This window comes from Heterodontus francisci, chromosome 1 (assembly GCF_036365525.1).
Source record: "Heterodontus francisci isolate sHetFra1 chromosome 1, sHetFra1.hap1, whole genome shotgun sequence".
Lineage (NCBI taxonomy): Eukaryota > Metazoa > Chordata > Chondrichthyes > Heterodontiformes > Heterodontidae > Heterodontus > Heterodontus francisci.
The window spans coordinates 266,510,837-266,530,139 of record NC_090371.1 but is presented as its reverse complement, the minus strand read 5'-3'; the positions used below and the strand labels follow the sequence as shown (position 1 = coordinate 266,530,139).

The 19,303-nt window shown below is 45.5% G+C and overlaps 2 protein-coding genes across 5 annotated transcripts in view; one reads left to right on the top strand and one right to left on the bottom strand.

Annotated features, from left to right (window-relative positions):
- LOC137376161 (high mobility group protein 20A-like) overlaps nt 1-3,384 on the bottom strand; it is an 85,054-nt gene extending 81,670 nt beyond the window's left edge. For 3 of the 4 annotated variants that reach the window (XM_068044201.1, XM_068044192.1, XM_068044211.1), the window contains exon 1: nt 2,768-3,384. In XM_068044201.1, the coding sequence (XP_067900302.1) occupies nt 2,768-3,030 (263 nt within the window). In that variant the 5' untranslated portion in view covers nt 3,031-3,384. The remainder of the gene's footprint in view (nt 1-2,767) is intronic. The other variant, XM_068044219.1, reaches the window with a different exon arrangement.
- Nucleotides 3,147-19,303, top strand: part of LOC137376154 (wolframin-like) — a 64,865-nt gene continuing 48,708 nt past the window's right edge. The window contains exon 1 of the mRNA XM_068044179.1: nt 3,147-3,681. Within this exon, the coding sequence (XP_067900280.1) occupies nt 3,561-3,681 (121 nt within the window). The 5' untranslated portion in view covers nt 3,147-3,560. The remainder of the gene's footprint in view (nt 3,682-19,303) is intronic.

The window sequence follows — 19,303 nt, the reverse complement described above, 5'->3', positions numbered from 1 at the left end:
AAGCCCTGGCAACATTCTTGTAAATATCCTCTGCACTCTCTCCAAAGCAATTATGTCCTTTCTGTAATGTGGTGACCAGAACTGTAAGCAATACTCCAGCTAAGGCCTAACCAGCACTCTACACACCTCCAGCATCACATCCCTGCTTTTGTACTCTAAACCTCGGCCAGTAAAGGAAAGCAATCCATATGCCTTCTTCAGCATTCTATCTACCTGTCCTGCCATCTTCAGGGACCTGCGGACATGCACTCCAAGGTCTCTCACTTCCTCTACACCTCTCAATATCCTCCCGTTTATTGTATATCCCCTCGCCAAATGCATCACCTCACACTTCTCAGGATTGAATTCCATTTGCCACTTTTCTGCCCACTCAACCAAACCATTGATATAATTCTGGAGTCCACGATTCTCCTCCTCATTATTAACTACACAGCCAATTTTTGTGTCATCGGCAAATTTCCCAATCATGCCTCCCACATTTAAGTCCAAATCATTAATATATACAAAAGGCAAGGGACCCAACACTGAGCCCTGTGTAACACCACTGGAAACAGCTTTCCATTCATGAAAACATCCATCAACTACTACCCTTTGTTTCCTATCACTGAGCCAATTCTGGATCCAATCTGCCACCTTCCCCTGTATCCCTTGGGCTTTCATTTTACTGACCAGTCTGCCATGCAGGACCCTGTCAAATGCCTTATTAAAATCCATGTAAATCACATCCACTGCACGACCCTACCATCTACCATTGACAAGGCACAAGTCAGGAGTGTGATGGAACACGTGCCTGGATGGGTGCAGCTCCAACAACACTCAAGAAGCTCAACACCATCCAGGACAAAGCAGCCTGCTTGATTGGCACCTCATCCAACACCCTCAACATTCACTCCCTTCACCACTGATGCACAGTAGCAGCAGTGTGTACCATCTACAAGATGCACTGCAGCAACTCACCAAGGCTCCTTCGACATCACCTTCCAAACTCATGACCTCTTCCACCTAGAAAGACAAGGGCAGCAGATGCATGGGAACACCACCACTTGCAAGTTCCCCTCCAAGCCACACACCATCCTGACATGGAACTATATCGCCGTTCCTTCACTCGCTGGGTCAAAATCCTGGAACTCCCTCCTAACAGCACTGTTGGTGTACTTACACCCCAAGGACTACAACTGTTCAAGAAGGCAGCTCACCACCACTTTCTCAAGGGCAATTAGGGATGGACAATAAATGCCAGCATAGCCAGCGATGCCCACATCTCCTGAAAAAAAATTAAAAAATACATTTGGTGACCCAGCCAACAAAGTCACCGCTGACTCAAAAGGGCAAACGTGTGGGATCCGTGCACGCTGGCAAAAGTCTGAGGAGGCACAGTGGCACAATGGTTAGCACCGCCGCCTCACAGCTCCAGCGATCCAGGTTCGGTTCTGGGTACTGCCTGTGCGGAGTTTGCAAGTTCTCCCAGTGACTGCGTTGGTTTCTGTCGGGTGCTCCAGTTTCCTCCCACAGCAAAAGACTTGCAGGTTGATAGGTAAATTGCCCCTAGTGTAGGTAGGTGATAGGAGAATTGAGGGAAGGTGAGGATGTGATAAGGAATATGGGATTAATGTAGGATTAGTATAATATGGGTGGTTGATGGTCGGCACAGACTCGGTGGACCGAAGGGCCTGTTTCAGTGCTGTATCGCTCTATGACTCTATGGTGTCATGTTAGACCCCGAAATGAGCTTCGGACTTCATAATCGAACCATCACTAAGACCGCCTTGTTCCACCTCCATAACAACGCCCGACTTTGCCCCTGTCTGAGCACATCTGCTGCTGCAACGCTCATTCATGCCGGAGTTACCTCTAAACTTGACTATTCCAATGCACTTCTGGCTGGTCACCAAAATTCTAGCCTCCGTAAACTTGAGGTCATCCAAAGCTTTGCTGTCTGTGTCTTAACTTGCACTAAATCCCATTCACCTATCACACTGTGCTTGCTGACTGACACTGGTTCCCAGTTAAGTTCTGATGTTAAAATTCACACCCTTGTTTCCAAATCACTATCGTCTCAGCCCTCCCAATTTGTAATCTCCTCCAGCTCCAAAACCCTCAGATATCTGCACAGCCTCTTGATCATCCCCAATTTTAATTGCTCCACCATTGGTGTGCGTGCCTTCAGCTGCCTACGTACTAAGTTCTGGAATTCCCTCCTTTCAGACACTCTTTAAAATCTTCCTCATTGATCCAGCTTTTGGTCATCTGACCCAATATCTCATGTGGCTCAGTGACGAATTCTGTTTTATAATGCTCCTGTAAAGCACCTTGGGCCTTTTTATTATGTTAAAGGCACCATGTAAGTATAGGTTGTTGTATATGTATAAAAACAAATAGTCATTGCTGTTGTGAATTCAAGCCCTGCAGTCAAAGCTGAACTGGCTGGTGTCTGAGCGGGGACGGATGGCTGAGTAACACCCTTTCCACAAACAATACCATCTTCCTGGGTCTCTCCAGCAGACACCCTGGTGTTTGTGGGGGGTTTTTGTACTGCACCTTCAGGTCTCACTATCTCACTCAGTTCCTCGTCTCGCCATCTCTCGTTTTAAGCAGTGACAGACTATTGAGTTCTGTTGCTTTGCTCCTTTACATTAACAGGACAGGCGGAGATGAGGTAGACATAAAAAGAGGAACGTAAACACCAGCACGGACTAGCTGGGCCGAAGGGCCAGTTTCTGTGCTGTATTGTGCAGGAATGACACCTCCCCCGCCCCCCCCCCCGTACCTGTGCTGACCATCCACGTTCTCCAAGGAGACGGTGACCGGCACGCTCTCGATGAAAGTGGCCGAGTCCCTGCCGCTGTAGGCCGTCACCTCACCGCTACTTCTTCTTCCTCCTCCTCCTCCACCGGCGACAGAGGCCGAGTCCGTCCTTCCAACAGAGGCCGCTTTCCTGCTCAGCTGAACTGCGAAGGGAGACAAAGTGAAGTCGGGACCCTGGGCACCGTCTACAACCCCGGACACACCGCCACATTCTTCCAGCTCCATGTCCGCGCGTAGCAGAATGTTGGCCGGGACCGAGCGCGAGCGCCCGGCAGCCAATGGGATCAGACTCCCCGGGAGAGGGCGGAGACTGGCACCCGCGCACCCAGAGAGCGCCTGCGCGTCCAGGTGCCGGCGAGGCAGTGCGACTGGAGGGTCGGTGTTCTCGGCCGTTCCAATTACAGTTTCATTCGCGATGTCTTAGCAAAACGCCCCTGGCCGGAAGCCAAAATCAAGTGGCCAGTTGCAACACACAACCGGGGTTTGGTGGCTTTTGATGAAGAGAACTCAATTTGTCCAGCGGGAGAGGGAGCCGCCAGATCGGTTTTGCCACGAGCGTCTGAAGAGACGGTTGCAAACGTACTTCCAACGCCGTGGCGTCATAACGTCACAGAGCAGCTGTCGGAACGCTGCGACGCGGCCCATCCACCAATCGGAGCGTCGTGGAGTGAGCTCAGTGCCTGGGGGAAGCTGCGCCCTTGCAGGCAGGCATCAGTTCGACTGCAATAGCAACGGCGGGCGGACTGTCAGAGAAGATGCAGGCAGAGCGGCTCGCAACCCTGCCACAGGGAAAGTCGCAGTTAAACGCTGCTGCGGGAGACGGCGACAGGGATGGGTCGCAGGCTGCATCCCCCGCCTACACGGCGACAGAGGACGGTCAGTATCTCGATCACCGCTTCACCAACTGTTCCCGGTTGCAGACGTCAGGGGAAAACTGATGGTCACAATCACGGCAGTTAAGGTCGTGCTTGTGCCAAATGCCTGTGCACCGCAAATTTGAAAGGTTATTGCTAAGGAAATACGTTTTCATCAGGCAAACGTGCGTTTGGCAAATCTTTGTGTTGCAATTTGCGGCGGTAGAGCTGTGTATTTTGTAAGGACGAAGGTGTGGTATGTTTTCAATTATGTACCTTTTATTGAGGTTAACGTAAATTTAGTACGTACTTATACATTTTTAGTTATGCATGAGGCAGATTATTTACTTCACGTCGCTAAATTGGCAACAGTATAATCCCAATTTAGTAGAAACTAACTTCTTCGGCCCCCGTATCTCGAGAGACAATGGGTAAGCGCCTGGAGGTGGTCAGTGGTTTGTGGAGCAGTGCCTGGAGTGGCTATAAAGGCTAATTCTAGAGTGACAGGCTCTTCCACAGGTGCTGCAGAAAAATTTGTTTGTCGGGGCTGTTACACAGTTGGTTCTCCCCTTGCGCTTCTGTCTTTTTTCCTGCCAACTGCTAAGTCTTTTCGACTCGCCACACTTTAGCCCTGCCTTTATGGCTGCCCACCAGCTCTGGCGAACGCTGGCAACTGACTCCCACGACTTGTGATCAATGTCACAGGACTTCATGTCGCGTTTGAAAACGTCTTTAAAGCGGAGACATGGACGGCCGGTGGGTCTGATACCAGTGGCGAGCTCGCTGTACAATGTGTCTTTGGGGATCCTGCCATCTTCCAGGTAGCTTACATGGCCAAGCCATCTCAAGCGCTGCTGACTCAGTAGTGTGTATAAGCTGGGGATGTTGGCCGTCTCGAGGACTTCTGTGTTGGAGATACGGTCCTGCCACCTGATGCCAAGTATTCTCCGGAGGCAGCGAAGATGGAATGAATTGTGACGTCGCTCTTGGCTGGCATACGTTGTTCAGGCCTCGCTGCCGTAGAGCAAGGTACTGAGGACACGGGCTTGATACACTCGGACTTTTGTGTTCTGTGTCAGTGCACCATTTTCCCACACTCTCTTGGCCAGTCTGGACATAGTAGTGGAAGCCTTGCCCATGCGCTTGTTGATTTCTGCATCTAGAGACAGGTTACTGGTGATAGTTGAGCCTAGGTAGATGAACTCTTGAACCACTTCCAGAGCGTGGTTGCCAATATTGATGGATGGAGCATTTCTGACGTCCTGTCCCATGATGTTCGTTTTCTTGAGGCTGATGATTAGGCCAAATTCGTTGCAGGCAGCCGCAATCCTGTCAATGAGACTCTGCAGACACTCTTCAGTGTGAGATGTTCAAGCAGCATCATCAGCAAAGAGGAGTTCCCTGATGAGGACTTTCCGTACTTTGGACTTCGCTCTTAGACGGACATGGTTACTAACTACATAAGCGATTATATAAGTAACACCATCAATTGAGGCTGCAGTTTTTGTGCAGATAATTTTTTGCCCATTGATCTAATTGTGTTCTTTGTTATTTATCAGTTGTGAAATTTGTGCAAACTAAGCAGAATTTTCAAAAGTGAGTCATTCCAGAAATAATTCTGTGAAATCCCATTTTTGTGAGAGTAGCCATCAGAACGTAACTTACACTTAAAGAAATTAAAAACAGAAAGTAGTGAAAATACGCAGATCAGTTCAGATCTGTAAAGCAACAAGGCAGATTAGTGTTTTTGGCTGAATAGAAGATGCGAAAGCTCATAATTAAAGCTGGCTATTAAAATTAGTTATTGTAATTGACATTTAAGAAAAAGATGAAGTAATCAGAAGAAATTGAAGAGCTGACCTTGTGCACATGGCTGTGATTTTCCATCTGTAGATTTTGCCAGTTGCAAAATCATGGGCTAGGATTCTTTTCTGTAGAAGGCTGAGGCTTAACTTGGTAGGTTGTTAAGATTATGAAAGGGTTTGATAGGCTAGACATAGAGATGTATCGACTTGTGGGGGAGACTAGAACTAGGGGCTATAAATATAAGACAATTACTAATATACTAAATACAATAGGCAATTTGGGATGACTTATTTACCCAGAGAGTGATGAGAATGTGAAAGTTGCTACCATAAGGATTATTTCAGACGTTTGAGTTTCAAGGAGCGTAAACACCTGTATGGACCAGTGGGTTAAATATCTGGTTTCTGTGTTGTACATTCTATATTCTACTATCTTCTCTGCTAAACATCTTGGGAGCATGGAATTTTCCCTTAAAAGGATGTGAAAATTACTAAGGTGCTAAAAAGACGGGGAAAGAGGACCCAAAAGGAAAAAGTACAACATAAAAACACTGCAAATATTGATAGTCTGTAATTAAAATGTGGCAGCACAGTTTGAAAGAATGAATGCTGGAATCATGCCAGAAATAAGAAAAGCCAAGACATGCCTAGGGTGCAGACCCTATCCATCTAAATACAGTGACTTCCAGTCACAGCACTTAAACCTGTTGGGACTACCATGCGTGTGAACATACGTTGAGTATTTCATTAATTTTTTTTTGTGTGTATATTGCATACATACTGTGTAAGTAGAAAATAATTAGTAGAAATAGTAGTTTGTAGATAGTAGTCAGATAATGATCCATTTATGCAAATCTGCTATAAGATCTCACCTCTCCAGTTAGTAATGAACTGTACTTCTACACAACAGCTAGCATTTATATAGTGCCTTTCACATGATAAAACATCCCAAGGTGCTTCACAGGAACATTATAAAGAAAAATCTGACACCGAGTCACATCAGATGTTCGGGCAGATGGCCAAAAGCTTGGTCAGAGATAGGTTTTAAGGGGTGTCTTAAAGGAGGAAAGAAAGGTCAAAAGGCAGAGAGTTTTAGGGAGGGAATTCCAGAGCTTATGGCCTAGTCAACTGAAGGAACGACCACCAATAGTGGACCAATTATAATCAGGGATGCTCAAGAGGCCAGAATGAGAAGTGCAGATATTTTAGATTAGATTAGATTAGAGATACAGCACTGAAACAGGCCCTTCGGCCCACCGAGTCTGTGCCGAACATCAACCACCCATTTATACTAATCCTACACTAATCCCATATTCCTACCAAACATCCCCACCTGTCCCTATATTTCCCTACCACCTACCTACACTAGTGACAATTTATAATGGCCAATTTACCTATCAACCTGCAAGTCTTTTGGCTTGTGGGAGGAAACCGGAGCACCCGGAGAAAACCCACGCAGACACAGGGAGAACTTGCAAACTCCACACAGGCAGTACCTGGAATCGTACCCGGGTCCCTGGAGCTGTGAGGCTGCGGTGCTAACCACTGCGCCACTGTGCCGCCCTAGGGTTGTAGGGCTGAAGGAGATTAGAAATGGGGAGGGATGAGGCCATGGAGGGTGTTGAAAATAAGGACAATAATTTTTTATCGCAAAATGTGAAGTAAGTGGAACAAAAGAAACAAAAAACAATGCATTGTCAAACCTTTCCCTTCACCTGAGGTTCCTGCTGTGCCTAAAATATGCTGCTGCATTTACCACAAAACATGTATACATTTCAAACGTATTAATTAGCTGTTTAAAAACCTTAGGATGTTGTGAGAATATGAAAGACACGATATCAATGAACATTCTTTTTCTCCTCTTCACCTGCAGCACTTGTGGCAGAACATGCCTCAAGGATTGGCCCTCACAGGTTTCAGCAAATGACCTTTAAGGAAGGAAATCATTCCTGGTCTGGCCTACATGTGACTCCAGACCCACTGTGGTTGACTCTTAAATGCCCTCTGAAATGGCCTAGCAAGCTTCTCAATTGTATCTAACTGCTCATCTCAGCATTTCTTCGCGGATGAAGATTTTGGGAAGGTTGTACTCATTGGTTGCAGGTCCAATGGTGGCTAGTCAGGCATATCTGTGACCAGCTTCTCCCACAGCGGGTACAAGTGAAGATGAAGTTGCTGCTGGAGGCAGTTGGATCTATCCTTCTGCTCCTTTTCTCTTTCATCCTGGTTCTTCATTCAGCCTTAAAGGTGTCTGTAGCCCTCCCGATGTAGCATTTCCAGGCATCACGATCTATGGCCTGCGCTTCCCACTGGTGATGGTCAATGTAGGACACAGAGAGGGACTTCTTCAGGGAGTCCTTGAAATGTTTGCATGGGGCCCCTCTGTTCCTTTTATCCGTGGTCAGCTGTCCATACAACAGGATCTTGGGCAGGCGACTGTTGTCCATCCGGGCAACGTGACCTGCCCAACGCAGTTGGCTTTGCAGGAGGATGGCCTCGATGCTGGTGATGTTGGCTGTTTCCAGGACTTCACTGTTTGTGATATGGTCCTGCCAACGGATCTTGAGGATGCTGCGGAAGCAGTGTTGATGGAAGCGCTCTAGAAGGCAGACATGACTCGGTGCCATACAGAAGGATGGTGAGGACTATGGCTTAGTACATTTTGAGTTTGGTCTGTGCTCTGAGGCTGTGGTTGCTCCACACACGTTTGTACAGTCTGCCAAATGTTCTATTTGCTTTTGAGAGCCTATTGGCCACTCCTTGTATATTGTGGCATCAAACGAAATGACTCTCACCAAATAAGCAAATTAGTTGACGGCATTTAGCTCAGTTCCCTCGATAACAATGCTTGGTGGTCTATTTTCTTCTTTAGGTGCAGGCTGATGCAGTACTTCAGGTTTCTTTAAACTGATTTTTAGTTTGAAGAGTTGGTGCTGCCTTAGGAAAATGTGTTATATGTTGCCGATTTGACTGACTGGGCCAGGAGAGCACAATCATTGGCGAAAATAAATTCACGGATGAGTTTTTCTTGTTGTCTTTGTGTGAGCCTGAAGATGCCTGAGTTTGAAAAGGCCTCCATCAGTCCGCAAGTGTACGTAAACTACCTCCTTAAGGTCTTCTGTTGCCTGCTGCAGCATCATGTTGAAAAAGATGGTGAATAGGGCTGGGGCCAGCACACAACCCTGCTTCATGTCATTGGAGATACGCAAGGGACTCGAGAGGTCGCTGTTTTTCTTGACTGGTCAGTATTGATTTTCATGAAACTGCTTCACCATGGCCAGAACCTGGATGGGCATCCAAGTTTTTCAAGGATTTTCCAAAGTTCATCTCTGCTCAGTGTCGAATGCCTTGGTGAGGTCTACTAAAGTGATGTACAGGCCTTTGTTTAGCTCACAACACTTTTCTTGTAATTGTCTGAGTGCAAATACTATCTCTCTGGTGCCTCTGTTTGCTCTGAAACCACACTAGCTCTCTGGCTGGTTTTCTTCCGCAATGGTAGGCACAAGCTGTATTGTATTCTATCCAGAATCTTCCCAGCAATAGAATGGAGGGTGATCCCATGGTAGTTGGAGCAGTCTGATTTTTCTCTTTTGATTTTGTACATGGTGATGATAACAGCTTGAAAAACTTATGGAGCTTGGTGTGTAGGGTAAGGGCTGCCATGCCTCAAGGCTTCGGGTGGAATTCCATTGGCTCCGGGGGCTTTGTTTTTCATCTGGTTGATGGCGGTCACAGGTTCCTCCAGGGTTGGACTCTCATCCAGTTCTTTGACAGGCTGTTGTTGGATGCGATCGATGGCAGTATCATGCACTGAAGAGAGTTTCAAAGTGCTCTGACCAGCAATCATCTGGGAATTTGTGCCAAAGTTGGGAGAGCTGTCCCACAGACCAGTCAAGCAACAGCCTGACATAGTCATACTCACCGAATCATGCCTTACAGACAATGTCCCGAACACTGCCATCAACGGGTATGTCCTGTCTCACTGGCAGGACATACCCTGCAGAGGTGGCGGCACAGTAGTGTACAGTCAGGATGGAATTGCCCTGGGAGTCCTCAACATCGACTCCAGACCCCATGAAGTCTCGTGGCATCAGGTCATATACATGGGCAAGGAAACCTGCCTCCCCCCTCAGCTAATGGGCGACACAGTGGCGCAGTGGTTAGCACCGCAGCCTCACAGCTCCAGCGACCCGGGTTCAATTCTGGGTACTACCTGTGTGGAGTTTGCAAGTTCTCCCTGTGTCTAAGTGGGCTTCCTCCGGGTGCTCCGGTTTCTTCCCACAGCCAAAAGACTTGCAGGTTGATGGGTAAATTGGCCATTATAAATTGCCCCTAGTATAGGTAGGTGGTAGGGGAATATAGGGACAGGTGAGGATGTGGTAGGAATATGAGATTAGTGTAGGATTTGTATAAATGGGTGGTTAATGGTCGGCACAGACTTGGTGGGCCGAAGGGCCTGTTTCAGTGCTGTATCTCTAAATCTAAAATCTACTCCTCCATGTTGAACAGCTTGGAGGAAGCACTGAGGGTGGCAAGGGCACAGAATGTACTCTGGTTGGGGGACTTCTGTGTCCATCACAGAGTGGCTCGGTAGCACCACGACTGACTGAGCTGGCCGAGTCCTATAGGACATAGCTGCTGGACTGGAGCTGCAGGTGGTGAGGGAGCCAACAGGAGGGAAAAACATACTTGACCTGGTCCTCACCAATCTGCCTGCTGCAGATGCATCTGTCCATGACCATATTAGTTGGAGTGACCACCGCACAGTCCTTGTGGAGACAAAGTTGTGTCTTCATGTTGAGGATACCCTGCATTGTATTGTGCGGCACTACCACCATGCTAAATGGGATAGACTTTGAAAAGATCTAACAACGCAAAACTGGGCATCCATGAGGCACTGTGGCCCATCAGCAGCAGCAGAATTGTATTCAACCACAATCTGTACCCTCATGGCTCGGCATATCCCCCACTCTACCATTACCATTAAGCCGGGGGACCAACCCTGATTCAATGAAGAGTGCAGGAGGGCATGCCAGGAGCAGCACCAGGCATATCTCAAAATGAGATGTCAGCCTGGTGAAGCTACAACTCAGGGCTACTTGCGTGCCAGACAACGTAAGCCGCATGCGATAGAGCTAAGCGATCCCATAACCAACGGATCATATCTAAGCTCTGCAGTCCTGCACATCCAATCGTGAATGGTGGTGGACAACTAACCGGAGGAGGTGGCTCCACAAATATTCCCATCCTCAATGATTGGGGAGCCCAGCACATCAGTGCAAATGACAAGGCTGAAGGATTTGCAACAATCTTCAGCCAGAAGTGCTGAATTGATGATCCATCTCAATCTCCTCCTAAAGTCCCCAGCATCACAGATACCAGTCTTCAGCCAATTCGATTCACTCCGTGTGATATCCAGAAACGTCTGAAGGCACTGGATACTGCAAAGGCTATGGGCCCTGACAACATTCTGGCAATAGTTCTGAAGACCTGTGCTTCAGAACTTGCGCCTCCAACCAAGCTGTTCCAATACAGCTACAACACTGGCATGTACGCGGCAATGTGGAAAATTGCCCAGATATGTCCTGTGCACAAAAAGTCCAACCCGGCAAATTACTGCCCCATCAGTCTACTCTCAATCATTAGTAAAGCAATGGAAGATGTCACCGATAGTGCTATCAAGTGGCACTTGCTTAGCAATAACCTGCTCGCTGACACTCAGTTTGGGTTCTGCCAGGACCACTCAGCTCCTGACCTCATTACAGCCTTGGTTCAAGCATGGACAAAAGAGCTGAAATTGAGGTGAGATGAGAGTGACTGCCCTTGACATCAAGCAGCATTTGACTGAGTTTGGCATCAAGGTGCCCTAGCAAAACTCAAGCCAGTGGGAATCGGGGAAAACTCTCCGCTGGTTGGAAACGTACCTAGCGCAAAGGAAGATGGTTGTGGTTGTTGGAGGTCAATCACCTCAGCTCCAGGACATCACTGTAGGAGTTGCTTAGGCTAGTATCCTAGGCCCAACCATCTTCAGCTGCTTCATCTATGACTTTCAATCATAAGGTCAGAAGTAGGGATGTTCGCTGATAATTGCACGAAGTTCAGCACCATTTGCGACTCCTCAGGTACTGAAGCAATCTGTGTAGAAATGCAGCAAGACCTGGACAATATCCAGGCTTGGGCTGATAAGTAAGTGGCAAGTAACATTGATGCCACACGAGTGTCAAGCAGTGACCATCCCCAACAAGAGAGAATCTAACCATCTCCTCTTGACATTCAATGGTATTACGAACGCTGAATCCCCACTATCAACATCCTGGGGATTACCATTGACCAGAAACTGAACTGGAGTAGCCATATAAATACCGTGGCTGCAAGAGCAGGTCAGAGGTTAGGAATCCTGCAGCGAGTAACTCACCACCTGACTCCCTAAAGCCTGTCCACCGTCTACAAGGCACAAGTCAGGAGTGTGATGAAATACTCTCCACTTGCCTGGATGGGTGCAGCTGCAAGAACACTCAAGAAGCTCAACACCATCCAGGACAAAGCAGCCCGCTTGATGGGCACCCCATCCACAACCTTCAACATTCACTCCCTCCATCACTGATGCACAGTGGCAGCAGTGTGTACCATCTACAAGATGCACTGCAACAATGTACCAAGGCTCCTTGGACTCCACCTTCCAAACCCACAACCTCTACCACTTAGAAAAACAAGGGCAGCAAACACATGGGAACATCACCACCTGCAAGTTCCCCTTCAAGCCACACACCATTCTGACTTGAAACTATATTGCCGTTCCATCACTGTCGCTGGGTCAAAGTCCTGGAACTCCCTTCCTAACAGCACTATTGGTGTACCTACCCCACATGGACTGCAGCAGTTCGAGAAGGCAGCTCACCATCACCTTCTCAAGGGCAAGTAGGGATGGGCAATAAATGCTGGCCTAGCCAACGATGTCCACATTCCATGAACGAATACAAAAAAAGTGCATCAAGAGAAGACATCCCAAGGGCGGTGCAGTGGTTAGCACCGCAGCCTCAGCTCCAGCGACCCGGGTTCAGTTCTGGGTACTGCCTGTGTGGAGTTTGCAAGTTCTGCCTGTGTCTGCGTGGGTTTCCTCCGGGTGCTCCGGTTTCCTCCCACATGCCAAAGACTTGCAGGTTGATAGGTAAATTGGCCATTAGCAATTGTCCTAGTATAGGTAGGTGGTAGGGGAATATCAGGACAGTTGGGGATGTGATAGGAATATGGAATTAGTGTAGGATTAGTATAAATGGGTGGTTGATGGTCGGCACAGACTCAGTGGGCCGAAGGGCCTGTTTCAGTGCTGTATCTCTAAACTAAACTAAATGGTTTGTTTGTTGCATGTCCATCATCTTTATTAGATGGAAGGATGCCAACCTGTATATGAGTGAACATTCTTTTTCTTCTGTTCATTTCTAATTAGCTTTGAGTGACCTGCACTGTTGGTGGAGTGAAGTAAAAGACTTGGGCATCAATTTGTATCTGTTTATATACTAATGCGTTTGCACTCATCACATCAGTAGTAATTTTGTTTAGTAAAGGGGACAGAGCAAAAGAAGTAGGGATCAAAGTTGCCCAGAATAAAGAGCTGTTTTGCAGGAAGGGTGGGGTTAAGGATGGCTGGAAAAGCCAAACAATAATCTGTTTCAGCCTCTTGTTTAGTTCAGTCTTGAACGGCTGTTTTTATTAATCCTACTCCAGTCTTCTCAGCCTAGCCGCACATACACGCAGCATATCCCACTCAAATCTTTCATTTGAGCACAAAAATTGAGGTTGACACTCCAGTGCAGTACTGAGTGCTGTACTGTTAGAGGTGCTGTCTTTCGGATGAAACATTACATCGAAGCCCCATCTGCCCTATCAGGTGGCATAAAAGATCCCTTGGCACTATTTTGAAGTGTCCTGGCCAATATTTATCCCTCAATCAACATCATAAAAACTGATTATTTGGTCAGGATCACATTGTTGTTTTTGGGAGGTTGCTGTGCGCAAATTGGCTGCCACTTTTCCTACATCACAACAGTGTGCTTGAAAACAACTTGAGATGTCTGGTGGTTCTGAAAGGCGCTATTTAAATGCAAGTCCTTCTTTTCTACTGATAAGCCTGCTCCCTTTTATTGCGACCTGTCCACTATCTAATTAGATTAGATTAGAGATACAGCACTGAAACAGGCCCTTCGGCCCACCGAGTCTGTGCCGAACATCAACCACCCATTTATACTAATCCTACACTAATCCCATATTCCTACCAAACATCCCCACCTGTCCCTATATTTCCCTACCACCTACCTATACGAGTGACAATTTATAATGGCCAATTTACCTATCAACCTGCAAGTCTTTTGGCTTGTGGGAGGAAACCGGAGCACCCGGAGAAAACCCACGCAGACACAGGGAGAACTTGCAAACTCCACACAGGCAGTACCCGGAATCGAACCCGGGTCCCTGGAGCTGTGAGGCTGCGGTGCTAACCACTGTGCCGCCCTATTTGGTTTTTTTTGCTAATTCTCTGACTCTGTTCCAAGTTCTAGTTTGGTGGGTGGGGAGATAGGAGATTGTAATTCTTGTTGACTCTTGTCAGTGCGCAGTTTTACAGTACCTTGTTTCTATTCCAGGTTATGTTGTAATTCCAGCCAAATGACTCACTGGCTACGAAACATTCCCAATTTGTACAGTAAAATCTGAGCTATTCCATATATGAAGTAATGTTGAAACTGCTTGCCTGCTAAACCCTTTACAGACTTTGTTTTTAATGCAAGGGAACGAGACTGCTATTTTGATTTACTACAAACTTTTGAAGCTAGTTTTAATGTTCTTGTGAAGTTATACCTTCAAACTATTAAAGCCATATATAGTCAAAAAGATTGCATTTACTAATCTGATTATGCGGTTGTCCAAGACTATGATGATGCATAGCTTTTTAAGACCTATCTTTGGCAGATGTAAAGCAAGGACAGGATCCTTTTCTGACAAGTTCAACAGGTATTGAACGAATCATTTGAGGGAGTTGAGTCATCCATTTCATGTCTGCAATTTGGTCAGAAATGGTCAAAGTTCAGCATTTTCCACTATTTAAAAAAAAAGGGACCTTCTCGTGTATTTTATTAATCTGACTGCTAGTTGGTTTGTGCAGATTGTTCTTAATCTATTTATAGATGATTCATGAAATGTTAAAAATTACTCATACTTTCTGCTTCATCTTTTGCATTTAACACTGACTCTATAAACAATTTATAGTGTTCCTTTCTTATGTCATTGGATAAGGTCCTGAAAAAATTGATTAAAATAATTTACTAAATAACGGTAATCAACTTTAACAAAGTTGTTAGCTGTTCTCATATCTTCTCCCCATACAAAGTTGAAATTAAAATCTGAGATGTGTTTCCCCATTTCAGCTTATTATTAACTAGGGTTGCCAACTCCATTTGCACTTATTCCAGGAGGTTTCGTTGCATGATTTCCAGCATGCCCCTACATCCCCACCATTGGACTCCTGACTTGTTCATCCTTCATGTGTGTTGCCTACCTGTGCCCATGGAAAGTGAGCAGCCTCTTTGTTATCCAATTGGATTCATATTTCCTTCAACAATACGGCTGCCTTTCTCATGTCTGATTTTATTTTTCATGTCCCTGCAACATTTCTCCTGCATTCCTCGCAACAACGTTCAGGAGATTATAACTTTAATTTCTAGAGACTTTAGGACAACCCAGAAGGATTGGAAACCCTGTTGTTAACAATTATATAAGCAGCCATTAGAAAATTCAGAATGCACTGGATCTGAGTTGATACCACGCTCTTGTATAAGAATGAGTAGGGAGGCAGATAAATAATCAAGATTTTTTGTGATACCAGTGATTGTTTTAGTATCTGGCTTTGCCCCATGATGGGTCAGTGATGTAAAACTCACATATAACATTTACTATTGCCTCGGCCACTAGCTTTCAGTTGTTAGAGAAATGGATGGAATTGTGGATTGTGATCTTCAAAGTGTTTAAATTCTGGATTCCTAAATATTATGCATTGTATTTAATTTATTGGATTCGCTGTTAAGCAGTGGTTCTGGTTATTGCCTAACTCAAATTCCAACTTAGCACAATAAAATGTGTTTATATTGGACAGTAATATGTGGAGCCAGCCTGTAATTCATGTATGTAGTGCGGGGCTATATGCAGTACAGTAGTTGGCCATTGTAGATTATGCTCTAACTTTCACATTTTGTAGGATCTTATTGGGAGTGACAAACTTCCTTATGTTGTTGGAAAATTTGTTTGGAAATCTCTATGTAGTAGTTTGTAATTGTTTATCTGAACTATTCTGTATTTATTAGGAACTTCATGCATCCATTGTTGTAGTTCCTTCAACATGACTTAAAATGCTTTGGGGCATTTTACTACATTATAAAGGCACTATATAAATGCAAGTTGTTGATGAAACTCTTCTTGCTCATTGAAAAGAAGTTTTCCTGGCCTGAACAATATTTGGAAATGAAAATTTGTTGATGGTTTCTTTAAGTCCTAACATTTGACACTAAGTCTTGCTGTTGTTAAACCTCTTTATTCAGTGGTGAGAATGTTGAACTTGCTACCATGTGGAGTAGTTGAGTAGTTGAGGCAAATAGCATAGGTGCATTTAAGTGGAAGCTAGATAAATACATGAGGGAGAAAGAAATTGAAGAACATACTGATGGGGTTAGGTGAAGTAAGCTGGAAGGAAGTGTGTGTGAAGGATAAACATTGGCACAGAAGGAGGCCATTCAGCCCATCAAGCCCATGCCGGCTCTCCACCGAGCTATGCAGTCAGTCCCACCCTCAGGTTCGTTCCCCATAGCTCTGCAAGTCTATTTGTGTCAGGTGGCCATCTGACTTTCTCTTGAAGTCATTGATTCTCTCCAGTTCTAACACCCTTGTGGGCAGCGAGTTCAAGGTCATTACCACCCGCATTAAAAAAAAAAGTGCTTCCTCATATTCCCGCTGCACCTTTTACCCAAAACTTTCCATCTGTGTCCCCCAGTCCTTGTACCATTTTTTAATTGGAACAGTTTGCCTTGTCTAACTTACCTAAGCCTTTCATAATCTTGTACACTTCTATGAAATCTCCCATCAATCTCCTTTGTTCTAAGGAGAACAACCCCAGCTTTTCCAACCTCTCCTTGTAACTAAAATCTTCCATCCCTGGAACCATTCTGGTAAATCTCCTCTGCATCCTGTCAAGAACCCTCACATCCTTCTTAAAGTGTGGTGACCAGAACTGGAGGCAATACTCCAGTTGGGGCTCAACCAGAGTTTTATAAAGGGTCAGCATAACTTCCCTGCTTTTGTACTCAATGTCTGTATTTATGAAGCCTAAGATCCTATATCCTTTACTAACCACTCTCTCAACATGTCCTGCCACCTTCAAAGGTCTATGCACATGCACCCCCAGGTCCCTTTGTTTCTGCACACTCTTTAGAGCTGTGCCATTAAGTATCCATTGCCTTTCCCTATTTCCTTCTGTCAAAATGCAACACCTCGCACTTGTCAGTATTAAATTCCATCTGCCAACACTCTGTCCATTCTGCTAGCCTATCTATGTCCTAGTTCAGGCTTACTGTTTGCAGTACCTCCAGCTGTGGTGTCATCAGCACATTTTGAGATTCTACTCTGTTTTCCAAGATCCAAGTTATTTATATATAGCAAAAAAAGCAGTGGTCCCAGCACTGACCCTTGGACTACACCACTGTCTATCATCCTCCAGTCTGAAAAGCAACTGTTTACTATGACTTGCTATTTTCTGTCCTTAAACCAAATTTTTATCCAATTGGATAGTGACCTTCCTATTCCATGAGCCTCAATTTTGGTAAATGCCTTTTATGTGGTACCTTATCAAATGTTTTCTTAAATTCCATATAAATAACATCCACTGCATTCTCTTCTTCAACCTTCTCTGTTATTTCATCAAAAAATGTAATTAGATTTGTCAAGCACGAGCTGCAATTTACAAATCCATGCTGGCTATCCTTAATTGACTTGAGCCTCCCGAAGTGTCCATTGATATTTTCCCGGATTATTGTTTCCAAAACCTTACCCACCAGCGATGTTAAACTAACTGGGTTGTAGTTGCTTGGACTGTTTAAATAAGGGTGTCACATTTGCCATTCTCCAATCCTCTGGCACCTCCACCGTATCCAGGGAAGTTTGGAAGATTATGGCAAGCCCCTCTGTCTCCATGCCCACTTCCTCTAGCAAACTGGGATGCAAGTCATCCAGACCAGGTGTCTTGTCCAGATTAAGCATAGCCAGCCTTTTCAGTACCATCCCTTCTCAATTTTTATCCTATCCATTGCCTTTGCTCTCTCTGCTTCTAATGATGTTCTGTCAGCCTCCATTTCCTTTGTGAACAGATACAAAGTACTCATTAAGTATGTTTGCCTTGACCTGGACCTTGAAGCATATATTACCCTTTCCATCCTAATAGGCCCCACTCCTCCTCTTAGTATTCGCTTACTATTTACACAAGATCTTTGGATTTCCATTTATGTGGACCTCCGTTCTGTTTTCATATTCTCTCTTTGCCGCAGATTTACTTTCCTCTTCACCTCCCCTCTCGACTTACTGTATGTGGCCTGGTTCTCACTTGATGAGTTCACCTTACATGCATCATACACCCTCTTTTTTTGTTTCATCATCATCTCTATCTCTCTCGTCAACCAAGGAGCATTGCTCTTGGTCCTCCTGCATTTCACTCTTTTCGGAAAGTTTCTAGCCTGTACCGGAAGCATTTCTTCGTTAAAGATTGTTCTGATACAATTCTTCCTGCCAGTCTTTGATTCCTGTTCTACCCTGGCTCGATCCCTTCTCATCGCATTGAAATTAGCCCTCTTCCAATCTGGACATTCTACCTTATTTTGTTCCTTGCTTTTCTGCATTACTAGTCTAAACCTTATGATACAATAATCACTCTTACCCAAGTGCTCCCCCACAGACACTTCGCCCACCTCATTTCCCAACTCCAGATTCAGCAATGCCTCTTTCCAAAAATAAAAGCAAAATACTGTAGATGCTGGAAATCTGAAATAAAAACAAAGTGCTGTGACTACTCAACAGGTCAGGCAGCATTTGTGCAGCGAGAAGCAGAGTTAACGTTTCAGGTCTGTGACCTTACATTTCTAACCTTTGCCAGTTCTGATGAAATAGGTTTTAAGCAAATGATTGGGAGGGGTGGGGTGGGCTGGGTAAGAGAACAAAAGAAAAAGTGTGTGATGGGGCAAAGGACAGGAGAGATTAAACGTCAAAGCTGTCATGGGATAATGACAAAGGAGTTGCTAATGGTTGTTGTGAAAGACAAAGCATTAGTCCAGAGAAAGTGTTAATGGCAGAACAATGAACAGTTCTGTCCAAAAGCACAACATGAAAAAGCAAGTTTAAGGACACAAGCCCGAGCAACAGCACCTCATCTTTTGATTAAACACTGATCAAGTAAGTTCTTTGGAACACATTTTAGAAACTCCTTCTTACTTTACTCTTAAAATTATTCCAATTGATATTTGGCTAAAGACCCCAGTATCATCATTTTATAGTTCTTGCATATCTCTGTGATTTCCCTGAAGATTTTGCACACATGCTCTCGCGCTCTCTCTCTCGCGCTCTCTCACTCGCGCTCTCTCTCTCGCGCTCTCTCTCTCTCTCGCGCTCTCTCTCTCTCGCGCTCTCTCTCTCTCGCGCTCTCTCTCTCTCGCGCTCTCTCTCTCTCGCGCTCTCTCTCTCTCGCGCTCTCTCTCTCTCGCGCTCTCTCTCTCTCTTCGCGCTCTCTCTCTCTCTCGCGCTCTCTCTCTCTCA